Here is a 14,923-nt window from a genome sequence, read left to right as displayed (position 1 = left end):
CCCTCTCTGGAACTTTCTTCTTTCCGCCTTTTGGCGCGAAGGTTCCCAGGGAGCGGAGGAGGAAGCCGACGGGGAGAAGGAGCTGCTGCAGCAAATCTTCCAAGGCGGCAGCAAATGGCCGTTCGGGCTCGCCTATCTCAGCCTGCTGTGGGAGGCTGGAGTTGAGGCTTCTGGCTCTCTCTGGGAGGGATGCTCGGAAAAGAGAGGATAAGAAGCAGAAAGTGGGAGAAAGTATTTCTTCCAGCTCTCTGGGGTTCTTTCGCTGGGAGAGCGAGGAAGCAACAGTTCTGCTCCATGGGAGGTGGGAGCAGGCGGCCTCTCCTTCAAACTTCGCCAAGTGACTCCAAAAGCGAAGCGAGCTCAAGAGTCCCCGGAATGTCAACTTTACAAAAGAGGAAGGCGGTGGTGGGATTAAAATAAAACGGGGTGGAGGCTGAGGAAACCCAGCAAGAGCAAGAAAGGCAAGATCAGGGAGAGAAAGAAAGCTTTCTGGGCTTGTGCACAGACATAGCTGACTCCTCCTCGTCTCCTGCCCTTGCTGCATCTCCTGTGGAGATGTGTTTGCGTCTCTCTGTGTCTCTCTCTGCCACTCAAAGCCATCCTGCAGCTCGATCATTGAAGCAATTTCAATTGGCCCCTTCATTGCCAAGCATCCCCATGGAAGTCAATGGAGGTTCACGGCGACTCGAAAGGCCAGCCGTGGTGCTTCCAAGTCTGTTGGTTTTACCGGCGAGCCACCATCTTCGCCTCCTTGGCTTTGGCATCAACACAGATCAATGAGCAGGAGGATTGATTAGTACAGGTCTCTCCTGGCCAAAGTAGCAATGGATGGAACAGGACCTTGCCTGATCTTTTGTCCAAACTCAGCCAGGTGCGTCCCTTGGCCTTTCGAGTCACCGCGGACCTCCATTGACTTCATGGGGACGCTTGGCAATGAAGGGGCCTTGAAGCCACTTCAAGGATTGAGCTGCAGGATGGCTTTGAGTGGCAGAGAGAGACACAGAGACGTCTCCACAGGAGATGCAGCAAGGGCAGGAGACAAGGAGGAGGCGGTGGCTCGTTGGTAAACCAATGGACTTGGAGGTGCCACAGCTTTCTGGGACACCTGGCCCGGGGTCTTACAAAAGACCCAGCCCAGGCCCAATTCCCTGCCCTGCCCATCTGGAGACCCCACTACAGTCCCCCCTGCAAACCAGCCTGCAGGATACTCATTGGGAAGAAAGCCCAGCACCGGGCCGTGGGGGGATCTGGGCTCCTAGGACCCCCTGCCCCAAGGAGAGGAACTCCCCCAGCCATCATGCGCTGGTCCTTCCAGGCGGCCCTTCTTCCCTCCAGCTCTGGGGCTCTACAGCGCCCGGCTTCCTCTCCCCCCCCAGCCCCGAGCCAGGCTCCCCAGGAAGCCGTGGGACCCCGGCAGCTGTGGGGATGGGCTGGGGAGGGGTCCTCCTGCTCCAGTTGGGTACCCCCCTCTTTTCAGAAACAGCACCCAAAAGGAAAGGAAGGACGGAGCAAGCTTCCCCCATGGGGGATCCGGCGCTCGTTGCCTACTTCCCTCTCCCGGGTGGGGATCGCCAGCCCCAGCAGATCCACCGGGCTGGCTAGAGGTCCCTTGAGAGAGCAGCTGCCGTCGCCTCCCCTCCCATCTCCCGGTGGGCATCAGGGGAAGCGCAGAACTTCGGGGGGGGCATTCCTGTTCAAAGCAAGCTATGCGCCTTTGGGGCTTGGGAGACAGAGCAACACAGAGCCTAAATGGGGTAGACCCCTTTCCTGGGGCCGCAGCTTGCGGGAGGACTGGCCTGCTTAGTGGAGGCTCCAGCAGGCCGTTCCCAGGGGGGATCCCAGGACTGCCCTGCACGTCTCCTGGCCACGTGTGCCTCGGACAGGGCCAGCCTGGGAAAGGGACTTCCTGGCTGCACTTCTCCCAGGGGGCAGGGCGCCTGGGCGCAGGGCCAATCAGGAGCCCCACAAGGGGGCAAGTCCACATGCGAGAGAGAGAGAGAGAGAGAAGGGAAGCACAAATGCCTCTCTGTCTATGTCTCTCTCTCTGCAAATGGCGGAGGAAGCTCCAGAGCCGCAGGAGAAGGCCCAAAGAGCCGCATATGGCTCCGGAGCTGCGGGTTGCCGACCCGTGGGCTAGTCACTTTCTCTCAGCCCTAGGAAAAAGGAAAACAAATATATATATTTGTGAAATATTAGCCAATTAGGGCATATGAGGATTCATGAAATAACACTATAAAGTGTTAGCCATATGAAATATAATCCAACAAAAGTTAATCAAGAGTATATATGATACCTGTAGAACTAGAGATTCATCCACCCAAGAAGGTCAGTAATGCTGCTGAGTCATAGGTTTCCTATCAATCAACTAGAAACTATATTCCTTCACTCCTTTTCTCATACATAACTAGAATCAAGTTTATATACAAAATGGAAAAGATTGTAAACAAATTGATTAACTAAGCTATTTTTAATGTTCCTTCGGTATTAAATACATTACTTCATATGATATTTAATATTTTACAGTACTTTACTGTGTTATCAAGCCATGTCTCTGCAGCTAAGATACTTCTATAATTACTCATAAATGAGTTCTTTTATCTGCAAATGTAATTAAAAGCATTCTCCTCAGAAAGAAAAAAACAGTTATTTAATGTTATTTAAGTAGAGAAATCCATATGAAAAATACTGAAAATAAAACAAATTAGTAGATAATTCAGCTTGGAGAATTCTAATAGAGTGGCTTATGTGAAAACAGTCCAATTTGGTTGAGATGAAGTTACTTTTATTTGCTTTTTGTGGGATGAAATAATCAACATTTGAAAGATTGTTCCTATAGGTAGTTTTTGTCTACCACGGTTGGAATCAGAATTTCCATTGCTAAGCAGTATGACCATTAACTGAGTCGTACCCAATTTTATTACTTTTTTGTCACAGTTGCTAAGCAAATCACCACAATTATTACACTAATTGCATGGTTGTTAAGTGAATGTGGCTTCCTCTATTGAGTTTCCATGTCAGATGCCCCCTGGGAAGGTTGTAAGTCACTTTTTTCAGTGTCATCAAAACTTTGGACATCATTAAACAAATGGTCATCAATAGACCATTATCTGTATTTTGAAAAACTTATCAAAAATGTTCATAGAACAATAGCATTGCTAATAAAGTGCCCTTCCCCAATTCTGGTGTGCAGATAAAAGCTTTGACTCAATTAAATAAATGTAAGGAGCTAAGGAGAAATCTATCTATGCAGTTTCAATAAGGGTTAAAAGAGTGACTCCTTACATTTATTTAGAATTTCTTAAAAGATCTGTGTAGAATATTTTGCTAACTGTCAAGTAGCTTCACCATTGCAACCTTATTCTAGCACCAGTGAGGTGTTAGGGGAAAATAACAGCTCTAACTTTCTTCTAAATATTCCAGAGTCTGTGGTAATACAAGAACCACTGGTTGGAAGTCAGAAGAGAAAAGCAAGGAAAACCAAGATCACACATCTTGTTCGAACAGCAGATGGTCGAGTTTCACCAGCAGAACAAGATCTGGGTAAGTAAATATGACTGATTTTTTTGACTACTACAACAAATTCATTCATTACTCAAATTTGTCTGTGAGTTCCAGGAATCATAGAAACAAAAAAGAAATTGCAAAAATGTAGGTTTGTAAGCTATTAGTTATTTAAACAACTGGTACAAGTGAATATATTTTGTGTTGTTAGTGTTATACAGTTTCACAACGAAGTGGTCTGTAAAGAATTTAAAAAATGTATATTTAAGAAAGAACTTAAAGAACTAGACCATACCAAAAATATGCCCTCATATTTTTATCAAAACGTCCAGATTTCTGGTACATAAATTTCTTGAATTGTAATTTTATAGAATTTCTTTTTCCTGGGATTGTTCCAGTATTCTTTGAAAAGTCTAAAAAGAAATAAACCTATCCTGAATTAAGCTAAGTTCATTAAATATATACCTATTACTCAATCAATGTACATCAAGAAACCTATACATAATGAATCATGCAATCTTTTATGTCTTGTGACTAGATAGCATAGTTACTTAGCATAGAGCAGGTTCATCTTGTAGCAACTGTATGGACAATTGTCCACTGTGGTTTCCTTTCTTCAGTAATAAATAATCCAAGGACATTTTGGGAACTATTTGATCTCCTTCATCCATCATATATATTGTTTTCCTCTTATATTTACCTCAATCTTGCCGAGCATAATCATTCTTTTTCTAGCCCAACATATAGTTGTATTACATGCACATCAATTAGTAAACCTTTATCTGGTCAGATGTAATTCATTGGTTCTACTTGCAGCTCATAGTGCTTTTTATTAACATATCAAAATCTATAATTTAAAAGTAACTGTCTTCTTTTCACTTTTTTTCAGGTTCCAGCTTTTACAGCTGGGCGTTATTATTAAAAAGACAACTCCTTTAATTATTTAAATATTTGTTGTCACCAAAATGTTCTTCTCTTTTTTTTACAATTTATCATTATATTCCTTTCTAGGATAATCTAGGTTGCAAGTTGCAAAGAATACAAAGCTTTGAATAAAGCTTCAAATAAAGGAGCTTCCCATACATTAATCCCTTGCTTCTAAGGAGAAATTGCAAGAATACCTGTTTAGGACCCTCTCCAAGCTTTTCAATACATGGAGAAAGCTATGATGAGTCTTCTTTGACCCGCACTTAAAGGAGCCATGCATACACACCTACATATTAAGTTGATATTTTTTTTTTACTTTTCATATATTTTCATATCCATTGACTTTTGGGATAGGATGGCAGACTGAGCATGATTCGGCTTTTTGTGGAACTAATGAATGTGGTCCAAATAGGAAGGAATTAGCTCCTCAGACGTCTTCTCTGGACTAAAAAGACAAGGATCTCCCATATTTGGATCGCTCTGAAGAGATTGTAAAATATTATTCTCCAGCAGATATGAGAGGTCTGGAGGAATGCAACATCTTTTAAAGAGACTATGTTTGCTTACTTCCTGTCTTAATTACTTTAGGAAACTTTTATTGTTAATTTCTGTGGAGTTAAGATCCTTCCAAAAGACTGTTTAGTTGCAGTTGTTAATGGCCAGGTAGGGCTGAAAGCAAAGGCTCACAAACTTTTACCACTTTCTTTGGGATACCTTGATCACTTTTCTAACAGCTATTTGGATCTTCTCCTTTTTGAATGTTTTTCTACTTAAGTTTACAGTATCTTTTTAGTTCTGCAGGTTCTGTTTTCCATAAAATAGGCATACTTTGTTCCTTTCATTATTCTTATAGTACGTATTATATTTACTTGGTTTAATATTTTCATTTTGACATGGATGATGCACCTATTGCAGTTTGCCGTAGAATTCCTCAGTATTTTCCGCCATTGTATCTATACTTATCCATTATCTTGTATAAAATTAATATTTATGTATTTCCTTTGCTTCTAATACTGTATTTATGATCCTGTCTTTTATTGGATGTATTATTCTTTTCAGTATCTTTGTCCCTTCATTCTTGGCTTATGGTATACCTAGTAAGTCATCTATGCTAACGTGGCCAGTTCTAGTCCATTTAAATTCAGATTTCAAAAGCATAAGTTTTAGTTTTCGTCATAATAATGCTTAAATTACTTAGCAAAAAAATAAAGTACCACATTAAGACTTGTTTAAATGTAGTACGATACATATAATTAAAAACATTTTATAATATACTAAAGACTATGGAATGTAGGACAATCTCAAGGTAAGTATTAGAAAGACAAAAGCTTTCCTATATTTTCCTTCAGTGGACATAGAATGGGGAATTGATTGACTGGGTTTGTTTTTATGTTGTATGTCTCCATATTGGTTTGATTATAAAGAGAGAGAGAAACCGTATAATACATTTCATTTTCATCTCAGTGTAAGGAAGATTGGATTCTGTTAAAACAATCTTTGCTATTTTGCTTCCTTTTTAGAAGAAAAACCAAAAGGGCATCTGCAGAATACTCTTCAGAGAACATTAAATACAGGGATGGAGTGCAGAAAGGAATCCTTGCTAAACAACAATCTGGCAGAAAGTCATAGTATGACATCAGACATGCCATCTGTATCTGCATTCTTCAGTCTAGCTGCCTTAGCAGAGGTAGCAGCAATGGAAAATGTGCACAGGTAAATACTAGTTAAAAGGAACTATGTCTTTTTATATCTGTAGCTGTGCCTAAAGTTAAGCACCCAGATCAAGAGATATTTACTGAGCCTCATGAAGCATTTTAGCTAGACATTCCATATGTAGAGACATCATACGGTAACTGTGTGATGCCATTAATTTCTTTATCTTTTTATTCCAATAAGGGGAAAGTATATCTCTCTTTTCCCTGCTATAGCGTTTCCAATTCCTAAAAGGCAGCCTGTAAATTCAAGATGCACCTAGGAAAGGCCTGGAATGTAGAATGCAGTGGGAAGGTGATATTTTCTTGTACTAATTGCCTCTTCCAATAATTTGGTTGCATAGATTATTTCCTATGAACATTGATATAATAGAATGATACAGGGTGCATATTGTTAAGTCACATTAATTTAAACCCACATACTTTTTCAAAAAAGAAAAATGTAGAACTTGCAAAGTTTTACTTCTTTTTGTAATCAAAATATTGAAATGAAAATTTTACTTCTTTTTGTAATCAAAATATTGAAATGAAAATTATGATATTTATGTGTTATGGTCATACATATGTTTACGTACATAAATGTACATCTTTGGAAACTGTTCTTGCACCTTTTTTGTTTGCTGAAAAATTGTTGTTTTTTTTTAAAAAAAACTGTACAATATTGTATGCCCTTTAATCACAAAGATAGCATTTTTAAATGTGATTTGTGTGTCAGTAATACAATTATTGAACTTAGAACATCAATTTAATTTCAGTCAGTGTTTTCAAAAATACTGAGAAGGAGAGATAGAGGTGATAAAAAAGTATTCTACTGGCTGTGTTACTAGGTCTGCCAAAGTGACACCTTTGTGTCATTCAACATTTATTTTATTTTTATTTTTGCTTGTTTTTAACTTCCTTTTTGCATTAAGCATTAGGGAATTATTTCATTGCATTTTAATTTTTACCAGAATGGAGTTTTGTAAAAATATTTGGGAAACAATTATAATGATATTCAAAATGCGAACTTTATTATCCATGCCAATGGAAATAGGAATGACCACTATATTTGTGTAAAGAATTGTATTAGTGTGGTGAAATCTACTGTGTACTGTATATATTCAAGACATTTTAAATTTAGAATTTAGCTTAAATTCAACTTCCATATTAAAGGGGAAAAGGAAAGATTAAAAAATAAGAACAAAGTTATGAAAATGGCTTCTTAAAACTATGCCAGCTTTCACAAAGATTTGGTGTCCTCCCAAAGTATAAGATTAACATACTCTTTCTACTTGCTTATACAACTATATATATGCATGTGTATATATAAATTTCCAAATCTATTCTGAAAGAAATGCAAATCTTTCTATATTTACCACAGTGAGCAAATTGAGAATACAAGATATTCTTCCAGAAGATGTTATCTGCCAAGCATATGTATTTGCCAGGTTTCTGACAGTTTTGTCGTGGAGACATTGCATGTCTAATTAGAACAATAATTCTGGAATGAACTAAATATCAGAAGTCCCAGAGCATTTAGCCTTCGAAAATTTAAAAAAAAGTGTGTTGTTTTTGTAAAGCCAATTATGTAAGAATCAAGGACAGGAAATTTCTAACTACAATACAGTAAATAGGCCTTGATTTTCATATAGCAAAAACTATTCCTGATAACTAGCCCAGGCAGTTCAGCTTCCCGGTTTAAAACAAAGCACCCTTTGAGAGGGTGTTACTAAACTTTTAGGGAAACAGTTTGAAAGAGGAAACAAGCTAAGGAGCTGTTTTCCAAATATTCCTTCCAGTTGTGTATGTATTCTACGTAAGCTGTACACTCAAAATCTCAAATGTATTGTCTAACACATTTGCTACTGAAGTCCACAGAAATATGCCTTTTCTGTTCTTTCCGTTTTGCTAGTGTGGTCACTTGGCGCATTATGTTATCACCAAACTGAGGAGTGGGTTTATTAATAGGATTAGCGGGAGATAGTGTGAATGTAATATAAATGTGAAGGCAGATTTTCAGTTACCTCAATTCAGTATCCTGTATCTATTTAGTACTGTTCTCTTATTTTTAGATGAAAAGCACAATTTCTAAAATGACAGAAATTACTTGGAAACCAAACTTTTTAGATCATTGAATCATAAAATGCAATGATTCAAAATGATTATATCTACTTCAATCTCTTGCCCAATGCAGGAATCCAATACTAGAAGCCCTTTTTCTTAATCCCCAATATGTTAACTGTGTTTCATCTAGACGTTGTAGGAGTTTTTTTAAGGAAGAGATTATCTTTCTTTCTTCAGCAAAGCATCTGTAACTCAAAAGTTTGTAATTTAGTTTTAACAAGTTTACTTTACTCTTACTAATTGGCACTTTGAATATAATTGATTATACAGTGACATCCTACTGTAACAGACTAATTGGAAGGATTGTTTATTAAAGAAAATCTATTGAATCTAAGAGTAGGACATTGTAGATATGTAGTCATTTGTATGATGACCTAATTACAGAAATGGCACAAATTACATCATTTGTGTAATTTACAGTTCATATAATATGCACATGATGTGATTTGCATCATATACATCACACAAATGGCATAAATCGCTGTCCAAATTTGATCTGCTGTATACAAAAAAAATCATTGTATCAAACTCTAGTAAAATAAGCTTTTGCTATATTTTAGTGTTTGGGGTTTAAAAAATGGTATGTTCTCTGAGTTAACATTATATCTATTCTTCCTTTGTAGGAATCAGAGAACAGCACCTCTTCCCTGTGATGGACAGCCAAAAGAAATGTCTCAGGCTCCAGTGCTTATTTCCTGTGCTGACCAGTGAAGCTCTACCCTTTTGTAAAACATTGTGCTTTACCTAATATTCTAGCCTTGTCTTTACCAATGGATGGTAGTCAGTCCGCATGATGGAGGAACTCATAGACTGAAAATGAGTGGTTCATGTTCAGTGTGGCACAGATTTCACTTGTAGCTTGGGCCAGGTCCCTTTAGCTTGAGCCTAAAATGTACTATGAGACTGATATTATTTCTCTGTTATGGAACAGAAATGAAATATCCTGGAGCTTTGCTTTCTAGTGAACATTTTTAAAGTGGTAAATTCACAGTTACATGGAGAAGGCAAACTTTACTGTAGCTCATACAGCACCTGTTCTGTCAAAAGTAATTCATATGAAGTCTAGCTAATTTAAATAAAAATACAGAGAAAAAGGAAAAAAGGAAAGAAAGAAAGAAAGAAAGAAAGAAAGAAAGAAAGAAAGAAAGAAAGAAAGAAAGAAAGAGAACTTATACACTGCACTAGTTACTAGATAATCTTAGTCCTTTTTACATGAACATTTAAGTTCTCGGATGGTTTATATAATAGGTTATGCCTACATTTATATTTAAGAGTGAATTTAAGAACCTGTTTGTAGACTCCAAGAACGCATGGGAGGTGTACCATTGTTTGAGGTCTATGTGCGGCCATATGGCCAAGAAGTTCTGCACTTTTCTGAATTTGCCACCAGGGTGATAGAATTTTTGGCAAAATAAATATTGACAGGCTTTATTGTGCTTTTTTTTTTTAAATTAAGCATAGAATAATGAAGATTTACATTTAAAGCAAAGGTCCAGCATACCTATAAGAGCAATGCTTATGGATTACTGGTTTGAATTTCAAGCCTTGAAAATTTCATTTATTTTTGGACAGAAATTCAGAATGAATAAGTTTAAAGCAGTGAAATGGAGAAAATACTATTAATATATTGTTCAGAAGTGACCTTAGTACTACTTCACTCTTTTGGGGAAAAGTCTTTTCCATTGACATATACACTGATGAATATATTTTACATTTTATGGACACTGGAATTGTCATAAATACTATGCACAGTCTGAATTGGCTTCATCAGTTTATGAAGTGCCAGTGGTAGTTTGGGATGGCGAAGTGCTGAGTATAATATATAAGTAGAAGATGATTGAGGAATAATGTTACAGAATTTAGGCCATCAAACAGACGATTTTTCAATTTGTGTTGTCTTTAGTCTGTGTTGCATCCTTTTCCCATCTCTACATCTCTTGCCAGAGCAGGTTCTAGCGTTTATATAATTAAAACTTTATGTTATTTCTTAATTACTTTATATACACCAGTTTCCTGTTGTTCAACACAACATGCAGCATCATCTATTCAGATTCTTTTTAAAAAGACACTCTAAATCGGCTGCATGATATAAAATAATTGATAGGTGGTACTTTAGTTTTTGTCCAAGGCCCCAACTACAGTAATTCTGCTGTAACATCAAGCAGGGGAATTTGGCACCTGTGCACACAGTTTTCCATCTGTCTAGGGATGCACAAATGGAAGTCTCCTTCCACATGTATACAGCCCTGACTGGATCAGGGCAACAATACTCCTAGCAGCAACATTTTATTTTTCATCAGAATTTGACAGGAAATTAACACATTAATGCAGGGTACTTCTTTCACAGCACAAGAAATTTCCCTATTTTGATTTGCATCATAGCACAAAGATTTAACCAAATGCTATTGATCAGACCCCAGCAATAATTTTCTATGAGTCTTGTCTCTGGTGGAATTTTGTGGTAGTGTTTAGTTCAGTGAGATCCTTTTATATTAATTAGGTCTCTCTATGAGCATTTACACAGTATTATCAGGCCTCCTTCATTTGTATGTGACAAAATTATTAGAGAATATGGAGTTTTATTGGGTTTTTTTTGTAATTGGATTTAACAGCCATATGAAAGGTGACTCTTAAAACTTGCTTGGCTTAGCCTTTTATTATTCTAATCAGTGCATGTCTTTTCAGGGTCTGAATCAGAAACAACAAGCAGATCATATACTTTGTAATAATTGATGATAGCAAAAATTGTCACTTCGGCCTATGTAAAAAAATCAAAACTCATTCAAAGTTATAGATATTGAATAGGAGAATAAAAACACAGTTTCAACAGGCATGAGAAAATAAAAACTTGTTAGAAAATTCAGGTAGAAGAAACTTCCACATGCTGCTGTAACATGTGGAGCTATTTTAATAGTTCAATTTTGTTAACATTTTCTAAATTATTTTAACAAAATAGAATGCTGCCATCATGCCATACTGTTGAGCATATATTGTGGTAGCTAAAGGAATATATGACCATGTACTAGCTATGGCTCAAATATGTTAGTAGCTGAAATCCAAATATCCTATGGTGCAGCCTGTTCATCTTTACAGTGGTACTAACATACACATTCTATTGAATCCATTAGAATAGCTGCATTTTGCAAAAGTACATCATTCTGTATTCCATTTTAAATTTCAATATTGTTCCTAAAATATTTCTTTGTATGAATGGTACCTTTATAAAGAATGCGGAAAAGTAGCTTTTTCTAAGTAAATTAATAACTTGATTACCTTTCTTTCCAAAACTTTGTTGACTATCCCTTAGACAAGGGATTGAATATGGGTCAATTTACTGAATATGAGTGTTTTCTGATGCTAATAAACTTTTCTGTAGATATGCTTAATTTTTAAGCGATTAGGCACCAAGAGTAGCAGAAATCCTGCAAAGCTTTATAGTTCATGAGGAGCACAGCCCACTTGGAAGATTCTCTGCAGAATCCTCATTGGAATGTAGATATTGCCCAGCTTCCATTCATTCCAGTGGAAATTCTGCAGGAGAATAGCCAGATAAATTGTGCCCTGTGGTTTGTTTCTTTTGTTGTTGTTGAATGACGTCTTAATTTTAGAGACTTGCTGCATTTATTAGAATGGGGATCCCTGATTTCAGAAAGAAAGAACATTTGTTAGCACAAAAAATGTGAAACCAACAATGTATTGTTAAATTACTTTAGTTTTTATTGATTTGTGTGTTTTTTAAGAAATTTCATTTCTATGATACGTATTTTCATATACCAGCAATGTCACTATCAAACTTATGTCCATGAATTCATTTTGAGCAAGAAATGTTGCACCTTAACTATTTCAAAAAACCAAAATATTATGTTCTCTATTGCTTATTCCAGTATGTTGTATTATAGTTTATCAAACCCATTCTAATTTAGCAAAGTTATCAGTATTTATGCATTTAACAATATCCTCTAGGTCTGAACCTGTATATGTCTTTTTTCTTTTACAAACAAAATTTAAATAAGATAAACAACATATTCTACTCCCCTTTGTGGTCTTTTTCTGAAGATGAGATATTTTCTAAATATAAAATTTAGCACTGCCCAATTTTCTTTTGGTAGTTTATTTATTTAGTGATTTTTGAGTTCACATGCTTCTGAGATATACACATAGTATCTGATATTGCAAGCATAGATTCAGCTGGGAGGATACTGTAATGTCATTTTCATGTAATTGTGTTAGTACTGTATTAGAGGGTGGGATGGGAAATGAGTTCTGCAAAGTATTTAATATGTGCATTAGATTTTGATTCTCCTGTTAGGGTGTTTTCCAGATTCAAGACCAAAACTAATGTAAAATCTTGTGGAGCTTATATCATGCTGTTGTACTTATGACAGTATTTTTTTCTGGATTGTACTGTGATACCAGAAATAGGATATATTTATTTACAAAGATATAGTGTGCTTTTTACTAATACAATATCTGAAAGTTACAAGCAAAGGAGTTCTTTTTTTTTCTCACCTGCAATTCAATCTGTGTCATACAAAGCAAACTAAAATATTGTGAATTTCACTATTTTTTCCTAGATAACCTCTGTTGCATAAATGTAGCTGCTAATCACTTATCATTTGTGGACTCTACATGTTCACTTACAAACTCAGAAGAGTTGTCTAGTGATATCACAAAGATAACATAGATGGGATGAGTGACATCTAATATATAAAAAGAGATGTACTGCTGAGGAACATTTCAGTCAGCTTTTAAAATGCATATACAGTCATTGCAACTTTATCTCCATATACAGACATACAAGAGTATTAGTTCTCATAGTGCTCAGTACTTCCCAGTAGGGGAAGTAACAATATTTATTGAATTTATATATAAGGAAGGATGAGAATATCTGCATTCCTTCTACAATATCTGGTTTCAAGATGAGGCCAGAAGTGCACAACATTCACATAGATAGGCTTGGAATAATCCATTTGCACGGTAACCGCTACTGAAGATCTGGAGATATTGGCAGAGTGAGAATAAAAATATAGCATGATGTCTAGAGTGAGGAACCGTGCAATAACTTACTTTTGCAGATTATACCCCAAAAACCCTGGTTGTTCCCTGAATAATGACTACAAAACTCAAAAATTGAGTTCTTGTAGACAATTATCACTTGATTCTCAGTGATACGTGTTTTTCAGTCATCAGTGGGATTGGAAAAGCTCTAATCCTTAGTACAAAGCTTGGAATACTTTTTGTTTTCCAAGATTGATTCAGTGATTATATAAAATGTATGCTGAAAGAAACAGTTATGTGATGAGAGTTAATCAAAGCATAAGAAAAGGGCATTAACATCACATGATTTTACTGGGGGGGGTGGCTTTTCTTTTTGAAGGAAAAATGTAGTAAAATTTATAATGATAATTGAGTTTGCCTTGTACCAATGTATATTTATGCCTCTCAGCTGCACTGTATTCTACAACTAATTCTGATGCTACCTCTATTAAAACTACTTCAATTGATTTCAGTTATTTTCACGATTCCACATGAAGTCTTTTCAAGTTAATAGATGGCTATTTGGATCGCACGGAAATGCAGCAGTTTTCAGCAATGTAAATCTTTATGACCCACAATAATCCTCTCATTGTAATATCCATATGGCAGGTATCATAATTTTATATTATCACTAGCTTTTGGTTTACATTTTAAATCCAAAATGTAAACATATATACATATAAATATATTGAAAGTTCTGGACAGTTTTGTTTTTTACATACTACTCCTAAAATTTAAACACACAAAACAAGACACATGCATTTTTTTCAAAAAACATTTGTCATTGTACTATATAGTTTTCTTCTCATGGAAAACTGGGCCAGTTCATTGATACACAGCATTTTATAAATATGAAATTAAATTAGGTTTTTTGATGTGCTGTGTCTACAATATATAAAATACATTCCATGAGAACAATTCTCCCATTCTCTTATAAGTGATAATTCTAACATACGTAGTATAAAATGTGTTATAGTAGATGCTTTTCTGTATTATTAAATTATAACATTCAATAATCCATTTTTTGAAAAGCAATATTTGTCACATACAAAAAATATTTCATACATGTACAATAAGTACCCAATGCTGAAATCTTCTATTGTTTATTTCCCCATTTCTTTCTCAAGCATTTCTGCCCCTGATCTTGCAATAACTAAAATGCTTTGATTCAGTAATATAGATGATTAATTACAACATAATAGGTTGTGATCTTTTGAATAAAAATATATAACCACAATAGTTCACAATGGACTGTCAGCTATAGTGGTTATATATTTGTCAAATATAAATTAATAGCTTTTCATCCTATTCCAAGGAATCGTTTCCCTGTGAATATCTAAATTGTGTTTTAGTATCAGGTAGCCCTTGCCAACTTACCTGTCTTGGAAGGTCAGATCTTTCATTTCAAATAATCGGTCGCAGGTCCTATTTTCCAAATAAAGATTTTAAATGTTCCATATGTGGAGCTATTTTACATTTTTATAATATAATTTGTATTTACTTTTATTTGTAAACTAAAACTGGGCATTATCTGTTTTATTAAAGAATTGTACTACACAGTCTGTTTAAACTGCCTGTAGGTAATCTCTGCAGTCTAAAACATTTAAATCTTTTACTCCGAGATTATTTAGAGACGTGTACAT

General features: G+C 36.1%; 1 protein-coding gene across 26 annotated transcripts in view; it reads left to right on the top strand.

The window, feature by feature from the left end:
• BBX (BBX high mobility group box domain containing) overlaps window positions 1-14,322 on the top strand; it is a 119,494-nt gene extending 105,172 nt beyond the window's left edge. For all 26 annotated transcript variants that reach the window (XM_039365036.1, XM_039365029.1, XM_039365048.1 and 23 more), the window contains 3 exons: window positions 3,421-3,540; window positions 5,949-6,141; window positions 8,867-14,322. In XM_039365036.1, coding sequence (XP_039220970.1) covers window positions 3,421-3,540; window positions 5,949-6,141; window positions 8,867-8,954 — 401 coding nt within the window. In that variant the 3' untranslated portion in view covers window positions 8,955-14,322. The remainder of the gene's footprint in view (window positions 1-3,420; window positions 3,541-5,948; window positions 6,142-8,866) is intronic.
• The last annotated feature ends 601 nt before the right edge of the window (window positions 14,323-14,923 follow it).

The sequence above is a fragment of the Crotalus tigris genome, unplaced genomic scaffold (genome assembly GCF_016545835.1).
Source record: "Crotalus tigris isolate CLP2741 ecotype Arizona unplaced genomic scaffold, ASM1654583v1 scf7180000019944.6993514239:2294586, whole genome shotgun sequence".
Classification (NCBI taxonomy): Eukaryota; Metazoa; Chordata; class Lepidosauria; order Squamata; family Viperidae; genus Crotalus; species Crotalus tigris.
The sequence above is the reverse complement of the archived record's forward strand: the minus strand, read 5'-3'. Positions and strand labels throughout refer to the sequence as shown.